The sequence below is a fragment of the Dermacentor silvarum genome, chromosome 8 (genome assembly GCF_013339745.2).
Source record: "Dermacentor silvarum isolate Dsil-2018 chromosome 8, BIME_Dsil_1.4, whole genome shotgun sequence".
Lineage (NCBI taxonomy): Eukaryota > Metazoa > Arthropoda > Arachnida > Ixodida > Ixodidae > Dermacentor > Dermacentor silvarum.
This window is the reverse complement of record NC_051161.1, coordinates 98,474,098-98,497,687: the sequence shown is the minus strand read 5'-3', so window position 1 is coordinate 98,497,687 and position 23,590 is coordinate 98,474,098. Positions and strand designations below refer to the sequence as shown.

The 23,590-nt window shown below is 43.8% G+C and overlaps 1 protein-coding gene across 1 annotated transcript in view; it reads left to right on the top strand.

Moving 5' to 3' along the window:
- Positions 1–23,590, top strand: part of LOC119462310 (uncharacterized) — a 95,596-nt gene that overhangs the window by 60,992 nt on the left and 11,014 nt on the right. Inside the window, exon 2 of the mRNA XM_049672469.1 lies at positions 20,913–21,039. Coding sequence (XP_049528426.1) covers positions 20,913–21,039 — 127 coding nt within the window. The remainder of the gene's footprint in view (positions 1–20,912; positions 21,040–23,590) is intronic.

The following is a 23,590-nucleotide window of genomic DNA, read 5'->3' as shown; positions in this document are numbered from 1 at the left end:
TGAGTCTGTCCTCATTGACTGGCCGATCTCGCACTTACGAATGACCGCACTCTGCGAAAGAAGTTTAGAAATCGTCAGGTAGTGATACAAAGCCCTACCGTTAAGAGGAAGCTTTAGCTCAGTGCCTCCTATCTAATTACATGGGAAAGGAGAAATTGTTTTTATCGGCGACGCCGCACCAAATTAGATGAAGTTTGTTGCATTTAAAGGAAAATGGCAACTCTAGTGACCGTTTGTTGCGAATGTTTGATATAGGTCGTGAGTGTATTTAATAAAAATTTACAAAAATCGCAAATTTTCAGAAAACAAAAGTCAAGTTTAGAACTCTAGCTCAGCAATTAAATATTATACCAAAATTCTGCAAATTTCACCTAGTAGTCCATCCAAAACGGAGAAAATTTATATAATTAAGGATGACTCCCTAATAGACCACTAATTGGGGAGTATAACGTTTGCAAAAGCCTAATGAACAATGTAACAAACTCAGATAAGCTATAAATTGACATAAAATTTGTACGCTTTGGATGCTTTAATGGATGCAGTTTACACAGCAATGCTATATCTGTCCTAGGTGCCCAGCTACGAATTCATAAACATTGTACTTCTAATTTTTTCACACTTGCCAATTTTTAAATATTTTATTTGAATATCCATGCACTAAATCAAAATTCGGCTTGCAGAAGTCTTTAGAATATAATTTTCTCTCTAAAATGCAACAAATTTCATTAAAATTGGCCCAGTGGTTATCTCCGAAAAGTATTTCTGTGTTTTACATGTACTTGAATAGTTGCCATCGGAGTTTACTCCGAGCTAAAGCTTCCTCTTAAGCGACAGATTTAGTGCCTGTTATTGGCGCGTAACACAGCATTGTTCACTGCTTAAACATCCGGTTTCTAATCATCACCGATTAGCTCATCCTCTTGCACGGTGGTCTAGAATGCTTGATTCCTCGACAAGCTCGAATGCGTGTTACAGCAAGCCTTGCAATGCTCAACATGTAGGCCGAGTTCGAAGCTCCCATGCTTCGTCGTGCTGGTAGTTTTCCACCAGGAAGTGCAGCATCGTCTATGAGGGCCGTCCTAATGGAATGCGACTCACATTTTTACCCCTTCGAGGCCCAAATGTAAAAGCACTGCGTACAAATGGACACGTAGTTGCATGACGATATCTCATTACCTTGAGGCAAAAGTCATGCGGCAAAGGAAGGAAAAGTTCCTAGCAAGATTCCCCAGATTTTTCTCTGGGAATTTCCCGGTCGGGCAAATACGCGAAAGACGCGTTCGTTTCGTTCGCTCAACTTTGAACACGCTTGAGAGCAAGCTTGGGATTTGCACACGCACTCAAGCGCTGTCGTAAGCAAGCGTATAAGAAGGCTATCTAATAGCGCATCAGCAGAGACACGTGTTCGTTTTTTTTCATATTTCGCGGGCTTTCTTCAAATGCAGAAAAAAAGCACCCCGCATGAACGCATGAGGTATGTTGCCATGATAAACTGGATCGATTGTTTCTGAGCCTCCTCTAGAACGTTACGAAACGCACTTGACCCTAAGGTGAATGATAAAAGGTTTTTCTAATCTATGCTAAATAATTAATTAAGCGGAATATAAAAAAAATACTTTGAAAAACGCCACAGGCCCGCCAAATATATGTTGGCTTCACCCAGATGCGGTTTCCGGCTTTATTAAAATTCTTGGTTCGAGTTACATGACACTCGTGGGCATGCATCTACATTGGACAATTCGATATTCCATTAAAAAAAATGTTGGGTTATCTGATTATCAGGCACGCCGTTATGTGCGGTTATCTGATTATCAGGCACACCGCAGTGGGAGACTGCGGATTAATTTCGGCCACCAGGGGTTCCTTACCGTGCACCTAAATCTAAGTACACGGGTGTTTTTTTGCATTTCGCCCCCATCGAAAAGCGGCCGCCATGGCCGGTATTTGATCCCGCGACCTCGTGCTTGTATTCTATATTTAGTTTTTGTATTCGATTCGTATTTGGAAAAAGTTGTTATTTGCTTACTCACCTCTCAATGTAACACTACGAGCATTAAAATGTCTTGCTGTGCTCGATGTTACCGAAGAAAAGCGCCATTTTAATTATTGATCCAAAGTTACAAAGTATAACTCCCAAACACATATAATCCTAACAAAAAAGATAGGCGAAGTGTTCGAGGGCAAAAAGATTCTGTTCCTTAAGTCTTCCCGCAGCTTTAAAGAAGTGATTATTGCGCCTCCTTTCGATGCCCTGTTCCACACCATTAACATTGTGCATCATAACTTTACGGAACAATACCTTTGTGCATCATACACCCTGTCCTAAATTCGTGCGCATGGTCAAGTGTAAAGGAAGGGCAAGTCGGAAGGTGCGCGTGAGGTCATGCAGCCTTTTTTTTTCTGCTGCTACGTCGGGTTAAATAAATAAATTGTCGGGCGCAACGTCCCAGAAGTCGACAGTTGGTTAAAAAAGGACGTCGTAGTTGAGGTGTCAGGATCTATTTTGACACCCTGGGCTTCCTTATTACAGGAGCGCTAAAGAGAAACACTGGATCAGTTCATACTACTTAATTGTGTATTCTTTAAAACCCTTATTTTCGATAATTCTCGGATAATAGGTGGATTATGACAAGATGAAATTGAGGTAAAAGTTAAATTTCTTGACATTCTTGCCGTAACCTCCGCACCTCTACGTCATCATGACGTCTCAGATTTCAAAGTCTTTTTCCCCCTTATTTGTGCAAGTGTTGGCTGAGTAAAAGGATTCCCAAGACTTGCCATGGGAATTCTTTGGCTCTTTAAGAAGGCAGTGCAGTACATTAGGCCCTTGCAGACGCCGTTAACATCCATGACGTCACCGCGAGCCGGCGCAAGAAATCGAAGGTTGTGTCGCAACCCACTATTTGTTCTTTGCGTATTTTCTGGCTTACCGAACCTCTTCTCGCGGTAAGAGTGTGGTTTGAAGCTGAGCTTACTCTTAGAGGTGAAGTAAATTTTCTCTTTCCCTTCCCTTTAACAGAGTGTTTTTAGTTTGTTCGCAGACTTCTTTACGCGTGCTGAAAGCCGCGTTCCCTTACAGTTCTGATACTGCAACAACTCCGATAGCTACATCGACGCAACGTCTAAAGAGAAATTACCCAAAACTAATGTACTAAAACTACACTTAGTAGCTGCGCAACACAGACTCCATTTTGTTCTATATCCCACTTCTTTATTCTCTTCCCATCCCCTGCCCCTTGTCTTGTTTCAACTTCTTCTATTTGCAGGCCGCCATAGTATTGCTTCATTCCGCCCAGCATTGTTTGCATTCCTCCTGGGATGATACTTGAATATATTTCCAATAACAGCGGATTCCATAGTGTCATTGGGGCCAATGTACCATATGATCTTTAAGTGTCCTTGTTAACTTGCCGTCTTCATCACACGAAATGGCCCGTTATAGGACGCGTTCCGGCTCGGCCCTCTTTTTACCAGCACGAAGTCACCGACGTCGAGTGTTGGCAACGCTGTATTTTGCCTCTTGTCGAAGTTTCTCTTTATTCTTTCACGATACCTTGATGTACTATCTTCAGTTCTGGCTGCTTCTGTGAGCTTTATGTTCTTGTGAATGCCAAGGCTGAAATCCGCAGGCAGATAAGGTGGTTTCCCAGTTGCAGCGAATAGAGGAGTGCATCCCAGTCCGGTTGTATACGAGCGGTTGTGGTGAGCTACTGCCGCTTCCAGAGAGCATCTCCAAACACCGGGAATGTAGGATACATGCTAATGTATTGTTTGATGTCTCTGATAGCCCTTCACCTATCACCATTGCTCCAAAGGAAGACGGCAGCTGGCGGCTATGTACGGATTACAGAGCAGTAAATAACCAAACCCTGTTGATTCCTTTTCCAATGCCGAGGATAGACGACATCATCGATGAAACCGGAGGCTGTACCTGCTTTTCTCGCATAGACCTGTGTAAGGGCTTTTGGCAGGTGCCACTACAAGAACACGCCAAGCCATACACCGCATTTACGAATTCATTTGGCATATACGAATACAATCGCTTTCCTTTTGGATGGAAAAACTCACCTAGTTAGTTTCAAAAGATGACGAACACAGTTTTGAATCCCTACATGGGACTCTTCTGCAATGTTTACGTAGACGACATTATCATACATTCTAAAAGTGAAACGTTGCATGAAGAACACCCGGCTCATATTCTGGCAGTGTTATCTCATGCTAAGCTAAAAGTTAATTTCAAGAAAAGTGAGTTCTTCAAAACTAAGGTGACATTTCTTGGCAGAGTTTTGGACGGAACAACGAAGAACACGAAATAATAATCGGTAGCTCGCATTGCAAAACTAGCTAAGCAGTGCGATGGGCACTCACTTCGTGTGTTTCTAGGCTTGGCGTGGCCATTTCAGAGCGTTCATTCAAGATTATGCTCTGAAAAGTCGCTGCCTGACAAGATTGATGCAGAAGGATGTTTCGTTTTATTGGACAGAAGAATGTGATGACGCTTACCGAGAACTGGTCCGAATCATTTCTTCTGATCATATCTTGTGCTTATCAGACTTTGCGCTGCCCTTCGAATTGAACACCGATGCATCGCACTATGGGACAGGAACAGTCTTATATCACAGAGACTCATCACGACCACTAAACCAACAGCTCCTTGTAGTTGGATACTACAGCTACATATTCAACAAAACTGAATTGAAATATACCACGACAGAAAAAGAAGCCCTCGCCGTCTTAAAAGCCGTCCGCTACTTCCGTTCATATTTGGAAGGTGCAAAGTTCAAGCTATACACAGATCACGAAGCACTAACGTACATATTGAAGATGGCCGAACTGAAGGGAAAGATAGCCCGTTGGGTGGGTGAACTTCTGGAGTTTGATTTTGAGGTAGCTCATCGCCCGGAAGCTTCTGTGAAGGGTGCAGATGCCCCTTGTGTAGTTTCTACTTCTATTTGCACGCCGCCACAGGATTGCTTCAACTAATACCGCCGTACGCTGTACTATTCAATTGTACTGGTGGTGCAAAGCGCTAATAGCGACATAGTCGTTCAAGTGCTGTACCTTTACGACGTTTTCTTTTTCGACGATAACAATGACGCGACAAATGAATTTTCCAGCCAAAATTTTAGTTGGGCAAAACGCCACACGATGTCACCACCCGCGTTGCCATTGCCGTCCATGGCTCTGGGAACTCGGTAATCCGAAACGATTAGAAAGTTCGCGTTCAAGCTAAAACGATCTAGTATGCACCTGATGGTCGGTACAGGAGCCTCTTTGCATTCCATCCCATCAGAATGCAGTCTCCGCGCCCAGGATCGAACCCTCGCCGTGGCACTCCACAGCACAGCGCCGTAGTCGCTAAACCACCGCGGTGGGTATGTCGTATGGTCGAGTATTTTGGATTGCGGTACCACTGCATCCCTGGTAGTATTACGGAACAGTACGTAGTGTAGCGCCGCGAAACGGCGCTTCCGTGCGCAATGCCAAGAGCGCATTCACGAGGAACCACATGACTTTTCTTCGTGAGATTCGGAGTGAATAAACGTTAAGTTGTTGTTTGGGACGCGTGTTGCTTATACTCGCTTGGCTCAGCCTAGCAGCGCGTCCCAACATTGGTGACCCGGAATAGTGGTGCAGCCACCGGGGTTGAGCATCACCGTCGCTATTACTTCGGCGTCGACGACGGACTCCACGACTGACTTCGACGTCCACGACGGATGCTACGCCGACAGTCTCTTCAGTCGACGGTAAGCTGCCCCCTTTATGGAACGCGGACCCCGCACTCTGCTTTATTCAAGTAGAAGCGCAGTTCGCACCACGACGCATCACAGCAGACCTTACCAAATACCACTACGTCGTAAGCAGTCTCCCGCCACCCATAGCCAGTGAAATACTGGATCTTTTACTCGACCCGCCTGATGAAAAAGCATATGCAACGCTAAAAGAAACGCTCATCCGCCGTATCACACCCTCCGAATCGCAGCGACTACAGCAACTACAGCGACTATGTACAGTGGAAGCACTGCAAAACGGCGCTTCCGTGCGCAATGAAAAGAGCGCATGCACGAGGAACCACATGACTTTTCCTCGCGCATGCGCTCTTGGCATTGCGCACGGAAGCGCCGTTTCGCGGCGCTACAGTAGCAGGCAAGAACCTAGCATATATGTGCGAGACGATAAGTCAGGGATGGACAGGTAAGTTACCGGTTCGGAACGAAGGCGAGGAGGCCAGATGTGAAAAGCGCCTAATGGTGCTTAAATCGTTGGGTAAAGTTTTACTATGATATGACAGCACCCATCCAGCAATACACGGTAGCATGTTTCAGCTTGGTCTACGGCCTTAGTTGAGAACCGCCGGCGAAATGAAGATGTATTTGTGGAATAGACTGCAATGAGATGTCTGGAACGATACTGTTGTAGCCAAAAAGAAAAAAAAAAGCAATGAAGCGAATAATATATTTGAGTAATTTTAGCGCATGAAAGTATTTAAATAGTAAAGCAGCGCAGAAAAGAAAGAAAAAACGCGATCTCTGTGGCATGTGCTTACTCCCGTGCCGGGGTTCCTAGCATCATCGTCCTCATCATCAAAGACAAAGACAAAGCTGTAAAGAAACAACACCAGCGATTTTCCTATACGGAGAAAAATGAACAAAATTCATTGAAATGCAATTTCTTTGGTGTTAGAATGCAGCAAAAATTTCCTGCGTCAGCGTTAGACTACGATTTCAAACAATAAATGGGCCCCTTTACGTCTCGAGAGCTGGTACAAAATTTGCGCGGTGTTGGTGCTAATACTGTCCAACGTTTATCCCATTTTCACTGCCTGGCATGTGCTGACACCTAGTCCTTGCCTAATGAGAAATGCGCGTTTAAATAGATGTGTAAGAAGTATTACCTAATAAATCGTATCATTAAATACTATGGCCCTTCAACGCGCAATGCTTTATTTTCCGCAAATACCACATGTTTCAATTTCATGCCGCGTTCTGTTGTCACGTCCATGCAATCACGGCTATTAGAGAGCGCGTATTACACACGCAGTCTTCTAGGTCGAGCTGTACCTGAGTGAACATGGCGACAATACCGAAGAACATGAAGGCGTTCTGATAAGGTCCCGCGCCCAGGGCACCGAGGTAGAAGTCCATGGCATCATCTGCCTGAGCCATGGCTGGCGAATGTTCCAGCACGGTCTGTCTCATCGGTGACGAGAGCAAGGGGCCCAAGCGGTCTTCGGCATGATGCGGAACAGAGCTCGCACGCTGCCTGAGGCGCTCGGGGCTGACGCGGCCGAGATCTAGGGTCCGTTTGCTTAAATGACTAGGCGCCATTTCGTCCGGAGCCGCCATCGTTTGGCTGCGAAGATAGAGCACGTCAGGCCATATTTGTAACTCCACACTAAATTTTTGTTTTCACTCGTATAGCTTTGTAAAACGAGGAGTGGCATGCTGGAGGAAAAATCTGAACGCACTTAGATCACGAACCGAAACAATCATAGATGCAAGCAGTAACGAACACAAAACTGACATACGACTTATTTTATAATTCTCAGAAAAAGCACTTATATTGGAATTGGGCGCAAATCTCCAAATTGAAAAAAAGAAATTACGAAGGCAATGTTGTCACCTAAATTACACTGCAGGGAGCCATTCATCCTACTATGTCACACCAGATGGCACGAGTGATGTTTATATAATATTTATGGGCGAGAACAATCGATGGCACATGTCCAGACATTGCGCAATCGCGGCTACCTGACTTATTGCGGTTGTCATTTCGCCTTTCCCGCCTGCAGGTACGAACCACCAAATTTCGCCTGCGGCCACCAGCTAACACGGCATTTGCTGCACGAAAGCGGGATCTTCTATACGTAATGCCTTCCGCGCATATGCATGTGACTGTCTGAGCCTAATTTGGCGGCCACGCGTGGAATGCCGTCCTGGCACATTGCTTTGCATAAGTCCAGTAGGGGCCCTGAAAAGGCTCGGTAAGTTTATATATTAACCACTTTGTTCAAGCCACCGTGGATGCTGTAGACGTACCTGGACACCCAGGACAGGACATGTAAAGAATATAGGCAGAACGGCCACCTTCTAGCGCAGTTGTCTCTGCTCATGGATTTGGAATCCTCTGTTGCCACATCGTTCGTTTATCACTTTTCTGGGGACATTCTCCGAAACAGAAGAAAAGACGCGCTAGGGTAGCCTGGAGTGATCAGGCGGTCAACCTGTTCTCTGAAACCTGTTTCGACTATTTTTTTTTTTATTGTGAGTGTGCTCAACCGCAGGGCAGAGTCGGTTTTTTCGTGTTTGGTTTATATTTCCAAGATGACTTCTGAATACAGAGCTCGAGATCTAAAAACCCAATTCATATTCAGCAGGCACCTCTTGCAACAGTGTACGTGGAAAGATAACGATAAAGTGCGGTTATTGCTTCGAACGCCTCTTCTTGCACCATCTGGGTTTCAAAGTCGATAACGATGTGGTAGTCGTTTACATATGGAAATATTTCAACAATTCTGATATTGGCTCTGCTGAGTGACAAACTCCAGGTCGCACGTAACTGAAAAGAAATTACTTGCATTGGAAGTGCCTATTGAAAAATCTTGCTTTCCAAGTTATGAATTACTACTGCAGATGGCGTACTTTGCATTGATATTCATTTTAAATAGCTGGAAAAAACAGCTAACGTTACCACCCACACCGCCCACTTTATTCACTTTTCTTTCAAAATATTGTGGGCGTTAGCGTTAGTTAACAGAACTCTTTGTGGAAGGAACAATTTTGTGTTTTCAATTTCAACTGGTCAAAATTGGTAGCAGTAAAAAAAAAAAGCTTAACTAGCCGCCAGTGAAGGCGCTAACAACAGTTACTTATAATCATCTTGGTATCATGTCTTTCGAGCTGTGGCACTTGCTATCCTGTCAATTCAATTCATTCCTAGCTGCTCAAATGCAAATAATGAAAAAGGGCCACTCATGACCGGGAAACGTCACAGCGAGCATATACAAAGATCAGCAGTGTACCAAAAGGAGCAATAATTGAATGCATGTTGGCCACTTGCGTACAGTCAGTTCAAATGAGCACCTTACGGCAACTCACTTCGAGTTGAACTAGTGTTGAAATAAGGCTCCTCGTATATAAGCCGCAAATGGAAGCACCTGCGTATTGCCACTGCTTTACGGGGCAGTTCAACCGAGCGCTTCGCTTCTCATGCGGCCACCACCTAAGAAGCCTTGCGAAACAGAGTAAAATAAAAAAAAATAATAAAAAGGAATCGTGTTCAAGTATCGGTATCCAGGGCAACAACGACGACCTTCATAGTAAGTCCTGAGGCGATGACGGTCAAGGGAGAACTAAGAACCATCGAAGCGTACGTCGGTGGCCACTGAATTCGTGATACGTCTGTTTGATCTAATCGAATGTACATCGAGCTCTGCGCTGTCATGTTAAAAAAAGGCTAATGTAATGTTGCACATTATATGCTGTGTGGTGCAGAAAATGGGATAAACAGAGCCAGTCATTGCACTTACCTTCAAATGAAAAAATTGGGACGGGCGATTGTTTTCTTCTTCGTCTTTGGCTTTTCAAGGTGAGTGAAAGTCGAAGAGCGATGGAGTTAGTAATAGGCCACGGCGCTGCGTCACGCGCAAGAAAGAAAAAAATAAGAAAGAAAGAAAACAGTTCGACAGGAACCTTACGTAAAACTGTGTTTTATTATTGATTTCATTTAATCTTTGTGCATTGAAGACGGAAACGTGAGCTGAAAAATATCGCATTAGTGATTTTTTTATATTTGACTACAGAGAAACGGAAGTTTATTTTTACAGAAAGACAAAGAAGTTGGTGCGACCTAAAATATTTGGGAATCATCTATGATGAAAAACTCAACTGGAGTCCACACATAGAAAATGTAGCATCTAAGGCACAACATGCTTTATTTAGGTCTACTTCGCAGACTAAGCAACCGTCAATATGGGTTACGTAGGGATTCTCTGCTAATGATATACAAAATATATATGCGTTCAACATTGGAATTCGGGTGTGTATTCTTCTCAGGCGGCCCTGCGTACAAAACTAAGCCTCTGGTTCTTTTGGAGCGTGAAGCCCTGCGCCTGTGTCTGGGACTCCCCAGGTTTGTTGCTCTTAATGTTATCTATCAAGAAGCGCGCCTATATATATACCAACATTGCCCTGCAGATTTCGTATGTTAACGATCCAGACATTTCTAAAATTTTACAGCATTCCGCTTAGACGATCTGTATACGCGTTCATTGATGATCCAGACTCCTTATTTCTTGCTCATTGGCTTCGTTTTCACACTACACAGATCGTATTTGTTCAAAAGCAATTAGATAGTTTATATGTGAAAATTCGAGAGGTAATTCCATCAACTGAATCAAATCGGAATATTGCGATTGAATTCGATGACATTTTCCCCAGAAACCCTAAGCTTCAATCAGTTAGGTTCTTAAATAACCCGTTGCAAGATTACCTTGCGCATGTACTATCGAATAACATAATAGCCACAGACGCTCCAGTGAACAATGATAAGGCGGGCGTAGGCATTTTTTCGCTTTCGCTTGGCTGGTCATTTTCTTTCTGACTGCCAGATTATACTCCCGTTTTTGAAGCCGAACTTTTGGCAATTATTTCAGCACTGCGGAAACTCCCGTTGCACGAAATCAGTGCGGTTATTATAGCAGATTCGCTTTTCGTCTGTTCTTCGCTTACAGCTTCATCCAATTCACCAGCTCTAAAGACGTTTTGAGCATTAGTTCCTCCACAGTTAAATTTTGTAAAACTATTAGGGGTACCAGGCCACTGTGGGTTGCGTTTAAACGAAATGGCAGACTCATTAGCACGAGCATCCCTGAGTGGACCAATAATATCGGTTCTTCCTGTAGTTGCGCACATAACAGCGATTAGATATCGAAAATATTCAATCCGTAGAGATGCCATATTATCAAAAACACCATGGGTTGACTTTCAGCATCTCAAGTTACCGTGGAAAATTCAGTGGTGTCAATCAAGACAATCGGAAGTGGTGATCACCAGATTGCGCTGCCGTGCCCCCCCCCCCCCCCCCCCCTTAAATCTATATTTACACAGGACTGGTCTGGCGATATCTCCCCTGTGTCAATTTTGCTATGAAACAGAATCCCTAGATCACTATTTTTTTATATGTCGCCGCTATACAGTATTAAGAAAAATGCTTCTAGAAATTCCACTGGCTAAACTAGGACTAATCTTAACATCAGAAATAATACTAACGTTCGGTGCGTCAGTTCTGGGCTTCAGCCACAGGGATGTCTTTGATGCCGTTTGGGCTTACATGCAATCAACTAAACGAATCAAATTTTAAATGATTACTTTTATATTGATTTGTTTTCTCTTCTTTTTCCATATGTTTTTGCCTTTCTTTTTGCATATGTAAATCATCAAAATATTACTTGAAAGTTCAGGCAGCGAATTCTTGGCCAATCCCCCAGTGTGGGTACGAGCCAAAGTGTGAGGTAATCATCATCATCATCATCATCATCATCATCATCATCATCATCATCATCATCATCATCACATATAGCTTTCTCTGCCTCCTACTCTGCGCTGAGGAAAAGGAATGATGAGGGCTGACGATGAAAAGGAGGTGCACATTTAAAAGTCCATTACGTTGCTGCATCTCTAAAGCTATACGTCTAGCCCAGTGGCATGACGTATCGTATAGCTGCTCTTGTAATCAAGGCTGCGTTGTTTGCGTCAGGCCAAGGGCCCAAAATAAACTCACAGATATGGCGAATAATCCAACTAATCAGATTCATGGCAAATTTCCCATAACGGGTATGAGCCTTACATAAATAGAAACAATGAGCAACAAGAAAACGAAGTGAAAGCAGGAGCCAATGTTTCGACAAGTGGACTAAAGGGGAGTGACGGCAAGCAGGTGGGCGAGGGAACAAGACAGGGTGTGTTGCGGTGAGGGTGTAGAATTGAAAAGAACGATTATGCGCTACTGAACATGGGTGGAGGAATCTGAGTCAGCGCCCTGTGTCAGCCGGTTGACGCGTCATTGTAGGTTCCTATTTTCGTGGAAGGGGCCTGGATGACGGGGATGAAGGGGGTATATCTGCTGCACTGGAGGTCAGTGAAAAATGATGCTCGTGGAAAAAAAGCAAAAGATAAGGGGGATAAATATAAAAATGAAATAACGAAAGCAAAGAATGGAAGAAAAAGCAATTTGGGATAATATTGTCGACTCAATAAATAAAGAGAAAGAAAACGAAAAAAAGAAGCTAAGCAACTCAATGAAAAACAACAAAGCGCTGTTGCCTATAATTTGAAGTTTAGCATAGCGAATAGATTCTAAAGCTCCCTTTAAAACATTTATGCATATTGGTTGCAATGTCTGGAACTTATGGATCAGGTATGATTCTATATATTTTCTGTCTCGCGCACAACTTTCATTTGATTGTAGTATGTAGAGTTTAAGTTTAAAAGAGAAACAGTGAGTCAATCAGTCAGTCAGTCGGTCGGTCATACGTACGTACGTACGTACATACATACATACATACATACATACATACATACATACATACATGCATGCATGCATACATACATACATACATACATACATACATACATACATACATACATACATACATACATACATACATACATACATACTTCTCACGATGGCTGTCGACGTTATTGCGATTAGCAATCAAGCGACACAGTGCCGTATTGATGACGAACCCTCTGTTTACATTCTGCAGTGGTCGTTTTGAAAAGTCCATTGTTTCGGGTTCACTACTAATTGCGCAGTTGAGGGGCCATTCTAGCTAGGCAGCTGACAAGGCGCAGTGGCAAGAACTTGTCAGGTTCTTACGGGATGGAAGGTACTGTAGCCTGTTTTTTATATAGCGGTGTTGACGTCTTATTGCGGACAACTTGCAGCAGCTGTGTGACATGGTGCACCTTTGGATGCCACCAAGAATCATTAACTGAACATGGCGGCCCAACAGATCGGAGTTTTGTCCCGCTTGATACCACAGAACACAGCGTCTAAACAAGTTCGCACGCCACAAAAGTGTTACTGAACGCAGGCTCCCATTCGCAGCGGTTAGCTCTCATTAGCAATGTACAACTTGAGTTCAGCATATCTTTCTTCAAATAAACTATGGCGCGATTGCATATATAGGCTTCTTATTCAGGCGTAAAAAATGTTTCATTCTTGGCTAGAACAGCGTGCCATCTCAATTTCATCAGCAAATTGTTGTGATGCGACGCGACATCCGTGTCAAGCGTCTCAAAGCGCTAGCTATTGCGACTGAAGATGGTAAGAACGCTATATGGCATTTCCAGGCATTGTTCCATGGTCTTGTTCTGCTGAACTAAATGCTGCTCCTAACCACAGCCAATACATTTCGAGAGCATTACCAATCGTGTATACAAATGCGTAGGATAACAAAAAGAAAGCTGTTCACTTGGAACCGGCAGCAAGAACAATAAACATTAATTTCGTTTATTAAGGAAATGAAGCTCTTGAAGGCGTGCATTAGTTGTAGTGAGGATATTTAGGTAGCGGGTGTTGTTTCGCAGCGTAATTCCGCAGAGAAGTAAGCGAGCAAGCAGCACCTCAGCAGGGGTAGTGTGCATGGCTATACGTATATGCTGACGCGGTATGTGTGTGCGGTCCAGTGCTAAGCCATCTCAGGCAACGGCGTAACTCAAAATGGTCGTATATTCCTGCGTTGAAATAAACGTTTTCAAAGCAACCGAAGCAGAAGTATGTTGAAGACGTCGAGAAAGACTGCTTCTGCAGCAAAATCAGTCATCCTACCGGCGTCGTCGTCTTGCTGTTGTCTTTACACACACGCCCCCATTACACATAAATTTCACGTGGTAGCTGAGGACACAGCCATAGAGAGTGAACACTGTAGGCAAGCATGCGATAAGAACAGGCTGAGCAGTTTAAGTGCGAAGCATTTATGTGTCTGGTCAGAGTCAAGGTCAAACGCGATGCCCATCCAAGGTAACAGATTTTGTCGCCGATATCATTGGGGTTGAAATGCCATAACGCTCATGTAAGAATTAATTTTGACCGCACGGGTTCCGAGAACCCAGTGCACGGCGCCCGTATGGTCAAAATTAATTCGTAGTCCCCCCACTACGGCGTGCATCATAATCATATAGTGGTTTTGGGACGTAAAACCCCTGAAATTATTTTTAAGCCTGCCCCGTCACGCCCCACCATGGGAAGATGAGCTCGTAGTACACAAGAAGTCATTTCCAGGTAAGATGAACCGACGATTGTACGTTTACAAACGCCGAATCATCGCACACGTGAACGTCGAATGCAGAAGATTGGGCACTTCGCATGTGCGTTGACGTTTCTTGGAGCCCTTGCGCCGAACGGCGGTGGCCGCGGCCTATACACAAACGCACCGCACACGCGATGGATTGAAAACTTCAACCAACGACTACAGAATTTGAACTTCATGCTATTTTGGAGGGCACTCATACGACTAGGTCAGTCATCGACAGCAGTGAAGCGCGTCTGCAATATTGTCTTTTACGCGGACGGCACTAATGACACTGCGGCTTCTAAATCGACCACCATGGCATAACACAATGGACTACCGCACCAGGATTGTATGCCGGGGTCTTTTAAGGGAGACAGGTTATAAGACTACCATTAGGTGGATGCCAGGCCATGTTGGGAACCGCAGCAACGACCGGGCTCACTAGTTGGCTAGTGAGGCCAGAACCAATCACCGCTCCCACCTCATCGGCTTGTCCCGGATACTCTATGCAGCAAGGCCCATAAGTGAAACGGCGCTGCCCCCAGAAATGCCACAGAGAACACGTCCTGGCTGCGATCCCTAATTCAGATGACCTTCTTCTCAGAGGACTATGTCCAGGAGTAGAAGTGCTTATAAACAAGACAAGAGTAGGGCAGGCCATGACAGACAACATCGTCGCCTTATGGCAGCGGAGATGGTGGCGCATGATCGGTCCTGCGCGCGATACCCACCAGCAAGTGAAATGATATTGGGTCGATGGGTCGCGTTTATTTGCGAAATGCGACATAATAGCTCAAATTAGACCATGATGATGACGATGAACCTCTATCATGGCTCATGCCCACTGAGAGGGATAGGCCAAGAATCGGGCGGCAGTAAGTAGATGAAGAAAGTTTTTTTTAAATATCTACGGAATAGCTGGCAGTAAAGTCCAAATTTGCCCTTTTATTCTACCTACTGTTAGCACGTTTAATTTTCCCGTTCACTGGAGAAATTATACATTATGTAATATATAATTTATTATTAAATTATAATTATATAGTATAATTCCTTATTTCCTTCCATTTAACAATATTAAAAAACGTTGCTGTTTATTTTTGTTTAACTATAACCCTGTAATAACCCTCCACTCATCACATCAGACTTCACAACTGCACAATACGTTCTTATTCGTGGTTTCACCTTTCAACTTCATTTTTCATGAAGCAATTAACTCTTCGTGCCATCGCGGCCAATTCTTGGCTCATCCCCCATCGTGAGTACGTGCCATGTTTTATAGCTGCGTCATCGTGATCATGATCAACATAATTATCATCACCGAGGAAGAAGAAATCGAGAATGCCGGAATTTATGTGCGCTGGCATATAAATTGCATGTACTTGTTCTTCTGGAACGGGAAGCTGTGCGCCTGCGCCTTGGTTTAGCAAAATTTCTCGCAAACAATCTAATATACCTAGAAGCACGCATACCGCCTCTTATGACTTTTTTCTTGTTATATGGACACTCAAAGCGGATTTCGGCCGTCAGCGTCACCGTCGCCGTCACCGTGAGGTTCCGTACGACGTGAACAGCGATGAAATCGGCGCCGCGTAAAGGCGCCAGCAAAGCGAGCGAAAAAGTGGTCCCCAGAACAGGTGCTCCCCCTTGCGGCAGCGGCGTGCGTAGAGTCACACTAAGTGGCCGCGCCTCGCGCCACCATCGGATCACCTTCCTTTTTTACACCGTGATATAGAGCAAACACGACTTCTTTTTTCTCTCTCTCTCTCTCTCGCTTATTATAGGCCCGAACATTCTTAAATATGTATGATTGATTCCCCTATAAAATGTAACGTCTCCCTGCGAAATTCTTAAGTTTCTATGTGACTTCAATCTTTTTAGTTATTCCGAATTTCCCAATAGTGTTTCTTTTTAAAGTCGTTTAATCATTATGTTAACTCACCCGATTCTTGGCCACTCCGCCATAGTGGGTATGCGCCACTCTCGGAGGCAAGCAAGCAGGGTTTCGCCAGTTCCAATAAAGGCGCACATAATAAATAAATAAATAAATAAATAAATAAATAAATAAATAAATAAATAAATAAATAAATAAATAAATAAATAAATAAATATTGCGACTAGATATCGAAAATATGCAGTTCGTCGAGATCTGATGGAATGAATAACAACATGAAAAGAATTTCTGCACCCAAAATTTCCGTGGAAATTAAAGTGGTGTCCTTCAAGACAATCGGAAGTAGTGATCACCAGATTGCGCTGCCGTGTCCCCCCATTAAACCCATATTTACACAGGACTGGTCTGACGATATCGCCTCTGTGTCAATACTACCCAGAAACAGAACCCTAGATGGCTATTTTTTCTTATGTCACCGGTATAAATTACTAAGAAAGAGACTTCTAGAAATTCCGCTTGCTAAACTAGGCTTAAGTTTAACAGGAACGTATTTGATGACGTTTGTGGTTTCACACAATCAACTAAACGAATAAGTTTCTGAATGTCTCCCTTTTTGTTTCTTTGTTTTTAAATTGAATACGTAATACTTCAAAGCATTGAGTAAAAGTTGAGGCACAAAATTCTTGGCCAATCCACAAGTGTGGGTACGAGCCATAGTACAAGGCCATCATAATCATCATCATCATCATCAATCTCCCAGAATGGAAATGTGCCAATAGCATCTAGGCTCTACATCGACCACAGGCCGGGATGGGGGACGCGGCCGAGCAGCTGCAGCTGCTGCTCTCCGGGATGGTGGCTCGGGACGTGCTCGAGGGCCTTCATGTCGACGACCTCTTCAACTGTGCGCGCTACAACGCGCTCTGGGAAGAGGCCGTCCTGCCACTGCTGGCAACGAGGCTTCGCTTCTTCGCGCTACTGCAGGTGATGTGCCGCACCGCTGTCGTTTGTGCATACTTTTAACCGATCGAAATGGCGAAAAATGTGGTTCAGGTTGCCATCTGCAGAGAATATTAGTGTGTGCGTGTGACAGAGAGCTGCAAAACTTCAAGGTATAAGTTGTTTCAGTGTCACTCGCGGGATACTGGGAGGAAGAAGAGCGGGCTCTACGTTTTTCTTGTGGAAGATCTGGAGTGTTATTGATAGAAAAGGTTTAGTAGTAACTAACTTCGTACGCGTATGTATTCTGCGGTGGGGTGGCGCGCACGGGCACTCAGGTTCAAGTCACATGGGCGCTCGCACCGTTCGTAGCAGCGAAAGCTGCTAAAGGCGCTTCCCGACACCCAGAATAATGACAGTGTTCTTAAAACAGTTCTAAGGACACAATAAGCACTTTGAGTATGAACCGAATCACGCATATCAAAGTATTGTTACTCGAAACAAAACTGACGTTGATCGGAGTATAGTCAATAAGGACGAATGCTTACGTAAGTCCTATTGAGTGGGCCATTCAGGGTGGCGCACAGGTTCACTGGTGAGGTCACAGAAATTCACGCCGGGCTATTGCACATCCTAAATGCAGTTACATTATAAATTACCCGCAGGTCCCTCGAAAAAAGGCATGCATATCCAAATACAAACATGATTCCGCCATGGTGCCGCAGCTATTGGCACCTTTCGTTGTTGCTTATGGACACTGAACAGCGAACGCTTTTTTAAAATGCGATTAGCACTCTTGGGGCACTTAACGCACTCTGACCATGCATGTATCTAACCGCTTTCCCACCAACCTGGGTCATGGTAGTCCATGACCCAGGTTATGCATGGGTCGCACATAGGGCCGCTGTACTGAGGAAACAGGTTTTGAAAACAACCGTTGGACCAGCTTGTGTCACTGAGTATGTGGCACAGTGTACCTATGTGCCGCTCTTCAACGAACCTCTTTGAAGCCGACATGGGTAACTAGGTATGTGCCCCTGTTGATGCCACCTATTGCGCAGCGGAATCCAACCCGCACCGCGCGCGGTCCTTAAATGGCGCAGCTTGTGCTCCTCTCTCGCGAAGCTTGAGCGAGAAGCGCGGCTGCATCTACGCTTCGGCGTTGGTAGTACAGCGTGTTGCTGCATTGATTCAATGCTAATCGAATTAATGCCTACATTCATCGTTAGATGGCACCTGCCGATTTTTATTTCACGCCGAACTACCCATAGAACATTTTGCCGGTCTAACTCAATAATTATTTATTTATTTATTTACTTACGTATTTATTCATGCAAGTCACGTTGCTCTCAGTGCCATGCAGAGGTTCTTGCAGGAGTGCGCTTCATTCAATACAGTGAACAAATCCAATTCTATGCGAAGCGAATCTTTATTTAAACGGTGCTAAATTTTATACAGCTTACGTGCAGGCGTAGAAGTGTGTTTACTGTCATCCTATGCAGCTTGCAACTTCACGCAATGTTCGTTTATCCGCCACAAAAGCAAACTTCGTCTGATTTTTTTATTGACAAACCAAGCGGTAACAACGTCAAATGTTGATTTGAACGATCTGTACCACGGATATGGATATATGTTTATTGTGATAAGGATAGCTTCTTATAGCCTATTCTGAGGAAGGAGTTGAAGCGAAGGGAAGAAATTTGGCCAGTCAAACTTGCTCGGGGTCGCAGGGCTCGAGTCTGTATGCGAGGCCACTCTCCCTGGCGAACCATAAAATTGGGCATTTATTGCCAAATATGTGCAATAACAGAGCCAGCAGTAGGCTCTAAAATTTGATATACTGTGAAAAACACTGCTCTCGCTAGAACCTTAGACTCAGAGGGGTCCAGCAGACACTCGTTTAGTTCCATTTAATTTTTGGCTTTCGCAATGCGCGGGAACAAGAGTAGGGAAAAGCAAATAAGAATGCTTTCATTTAGAAAGCTGCCGAGTTATGCTGCTTTTCAGCGGTAATAATTATATTACGTCTGTCTGGCCTGAGCACTTCACGGAGAACAAAAAGCCAGAGCGTCTCACTAACGGCGCATTCCATTGGCAGAACAGGAGAGAAGGCAAAGAGCAGGGGGAGAACAGCAGTCGCGCTGCGAGAGGGTGACTGCTTGCTCGCCTATTTAAGCGTACCGTGCGCTCCGAGACCAAGTGCGAAGGCGAAGGCATATCACGTGACCAGATTGTTTACCTTCCCGCAGTGATTATCACACGAACTTCACTTTTCAGCTGCCATTGTAGCTCTACACTGAACCAAAACGACGGAAACACAACCGAAATAAAAATGACATGACGCGTTTGCGTCCCGTGACTTCCTTCGCACTCTGCTTGTCTTGCGGGAGCCACTCGAACTGCCCCCGACTGCTCCCGGTGTCGCCAAACTGCTCCGGTTCTGCCATTGGATCAAAACGATCCTGCTCCCGTTCACCCATTGGAACACAGCTGCTATTGAGAGAACACGTTGGGGACGCTTTTCAGTGCTCCTGCTGGCCCAATAAATGGGCCGTAAAGTGCCGAGCTGCAGAGATCAGTTACCACTGGCTGAACTATCAAGGTTGATAAACAAGCAGAAAGTAAATGATATTCGAAATTGCAACATAGGAAAGTTGAGGCAGCAGGAAAAAATGAGGGCAGCATGAAATCCATAAACAGCAAACGTGTCATAAGAAAGAAGAAATTATAAAAAAATTTATTATGGGGTTTTACGTGTCAAAACCACGATCTGATTATGAGGCACGCCGTAGTGGGGGACTCCGGAAATTTGGACCACCTGGGGTTCTTTAACGTGCACCTAAATCTAAGTACACGGGTGTTTTCGCATTTGGCCCCCATCGAAATGCGGCCGCCATGGCCGGGATTCGATCCCGCGACCCATAAGAAAGAGGGAAATGCAAGCAATGAAAAGATAAGTATGGCAATGATATCAATTTTGACTATACAAAAAAATGCATCAGATGGCTTACAAACAAGATTCAGAGTCTCGCAAACAAGATTGTAAACAGTGAAAAACAGGAAACAGAACATACATGTTTAACTAGCTGTAAGTGAAAGTTTAAAGAACTCTTGCTGAGCCTCAGCCGCCCAAACGAAAAAAAAAAGATACATTGAAATCTGTGACTTTACAACAACACATTGGTGCTGTGGTTTCAACGCGAATTGAAGCAAAGAAAGATGCATAAGCATAAAGCGAGGAATTGGTATAGTTTCTGTTCATTCATCTTGCAATGACGGTGAGGGAAAACGAGTACGGCTACTAACACAGGAAAACACTGGACAAGACTACAATGCCTTGTCGTCCTGTCTGGTACATCTTGCTGCTATTGAAAAATCATATATGCCCCATACGATAACTCTATAAGATCATTTGGACTTGGATAGGAACAATCAAGACTGTGGCACGGGGCATATCGAATTTTCCAAGAGGGTTTGTTGGTAGCCGCACTCAGCTTCACTCAGCGCATTAGAAGATAGATGTTTGACCTTCACTTTCTTTACTCAGAACCAACACATTACCACAAAATGCGTAAAAGTAGTGTTCCAAACGAATATTTGAGCTTTTCATTCAATTTTTTTTTTTCACTTTATCCCCTTCGCGCCACCAGTTCGGCTGTCCACAAATAGTTATGTATTTATTATGTACTGGGGTACATAAAACAATGCGGGTACATCCGGACTGCCATGTATGGAATAATTCATCATTGATGTTTTTTGTTCCATATGTTTACTTCTTATGTGCAGGACAGATTAGAGGATCCATTCACGCACAGCAAATTTCTTGAAGAACTCCACTCGCGTCTTGCAATCGCCGAGAAAGCGTCAAAGCATCCATCATTTGCCATGATCCTCTGCGCAGAAAAGCACTATGGTAAGTGCTTCGGGAGAACGACCGAAGGGGTTACAATATGAGGAAACGTTGTTTAATAACAGTTCCTCAGAACAATATTCGAGACCGAGCGACTCGCTTATAAAGCAATCTTGAGTCAAGATTAAGTCCCAGTTGGTGCCTGGTCGTCATGAGTTTCGCAGGCTTCAACCGAGCAGTCAGCTTATGTCACCATGAGGTAAAATGTATAGGTATATGCCTCTTTATTGCCTGATAATTTAAAGTCATCATGTAGGTTCATTTTAGGGGCCAATGTGGTGACTTTGGTTAGAATGGTGTTAGGTATACGCCTGATAGTAATCAATCAATAATTATTTATTTACCATAGCTAATAATAATAATCAGAATTATAATAATAATGATAATGAACAAGAATAATTGTCAACTTGTCCTACGTGTTGCCAAATATTGTGAAGCAAATGGCCGGAGAAAAGAAATAAGAAGAGGTGCAGTTTTACCAATGGCCAGAAAAAAACGACAATCTCTGAAGTGGCAGTAATGAGAGCAGCCTTGATCCATCAAAAGTGCGTACGGATACTAGCGCCTGATTTTACAGTAGCATTACTGCAGTATAAAAAGCAGCTATCACGAGATTCTACCAGAAGATTATCATTTTAATGTACTCCGCAGATGTAAAATAAAACAAGCAATTTTAGGACTGTCATGTTACTTCCTGCAGCTGCCAGCAGCTTCTATGTAGTTATCACTCAACTGATGATATCGGGCGTTTGACGGAATACCATCTGTTCAAGTATAAAAGCGTGATTGAATAATTTGGGCACTGAACAAATTAAAACAATTTTCTTGAAGTTTGGAGTTTGAGTCCTGTTTCACACGGCAATTATTATGTACGATTGAGTTTGCGCTCAAGGAATTTAGCATAGGTGCTATTGAACTTCCCCATCATGCTCTTTAGCCTTTAGGCTAGTCTGAATTGCAAGTCACTCAAGATGAACTCTTGTAAGTAAATATCGCTTGTCGGCAAACGGCCAGAAGTTTTGGTTTTGACTTAATCAGTAAAACAAGTTTTCAATCCTGCCGAACTAATGCAGCGCGGTATACGTATAATTCCTTCAAATTTTAATGCGATAACACCTTTGCGAAGCTCTGGCGTAGGGTGCTGAAAAAGCGGCTGCCCAAAAAATATATCAAGCTTCAGGGAAAAGTGCCTCAGATGTCTCATCTGGACAATCATCAGGGTTGAGAGTCATACAGATATAAACGATTGGCGCGTATGACTGTGGCGCAAAATGTTTTCGAAGCACTTGTTGCTGAAAACCCATAATGAAATAGAGTATTTATTTATTTATTTGAAGTACCTGACAGGCCCGTCGGGAATTGCGTAAGGGGGGCGAGAAAATACCAACAGTGCATACACAACCAGATAAAAAAGAAAAAGTACAATACAAGGTAAATAAAATTTGAGCACATAATCGCAGTACAGAAGAGGAGACTAAGCAATGCGGAAATACCAAGAAGAAATATGGTACACAGTTTAAAGCACACGATGAAATACAAAGCGCATGGCGCATGGAGAAGTGCACAATTCATTAAAGCGTGTTATAGCACGATGTAAGCCAAACAAAATGTAACAAAAAAGGAAAGCAAGTCCTTAACAGGAAATCAGGAAAAAAAAACACTGCAAAATATAAACTGAGACATGCTAAACGACGGCTTCAGTGAAATGTGTAATAAGTTGGTGGTGGAATGTATCAGGATTAGACAGAGATGCGATGCTGTATGGTAGCTTATTCCAAAATCTGTTGGCTTGTGGAAGGGATGATGAATTAAAAGCTGAAGTGTCAGCATAGATCCGTGTAAAAGTCAAATGTTCGTGCAATATTTCGGACGTGCGGGATCGGACATCGAGGTGAAGGAACATGATCTATTGGAGTGTATGTACTTGTGAAATAATGTTAGTAGAGCGATGACACAGCGTGTGCCTAAAGATTTGAGATAATTTGGGTATGGTGACTAAAGTAGCGGAATCGTTGTTCTCAATTTGTCGTGCTCATCTCACAGAGTTTCGCCGGATAGTATTACAATCCATGGTGAGGCAGCAACTGAATACGTGAACGAAGGTTTAGTAAAAAATTTGACTACATGGAAGAAATTTTGACTGCATTGATTGCTCAACTTTATAACCACACAGTAGTTGCGACCTTACAGCAAGTATCTGCCCTATATTCGCAAACAGTTAAGGAATGCGAATTTTCATGTTTCATTGCATCTTCAGCTGGGATTTACGTAGCTTAATATTTTTTTAATGCTCAACGATAAGAAAATGCATTTAAAACAATTAATATGCGTTGGACTACAGACGTTACTTTCTGGCAGTCTTGCGTAATAGCGCCGCAGAGAGCTCTCTACACGATAGTTACGAGCACTGTCGTGAGGTACCCTTCCTAGTGCCTCATCGCATCGCCATTAGAAGAGCGCCAGTAACGCCTCACGCATGGCGAGACAGCGCGTGTGTTTGGTCGAGGGCCGTGGTTGACTGTGGGACAGGCTCCAGCTAACTCTGCTTGTGAAT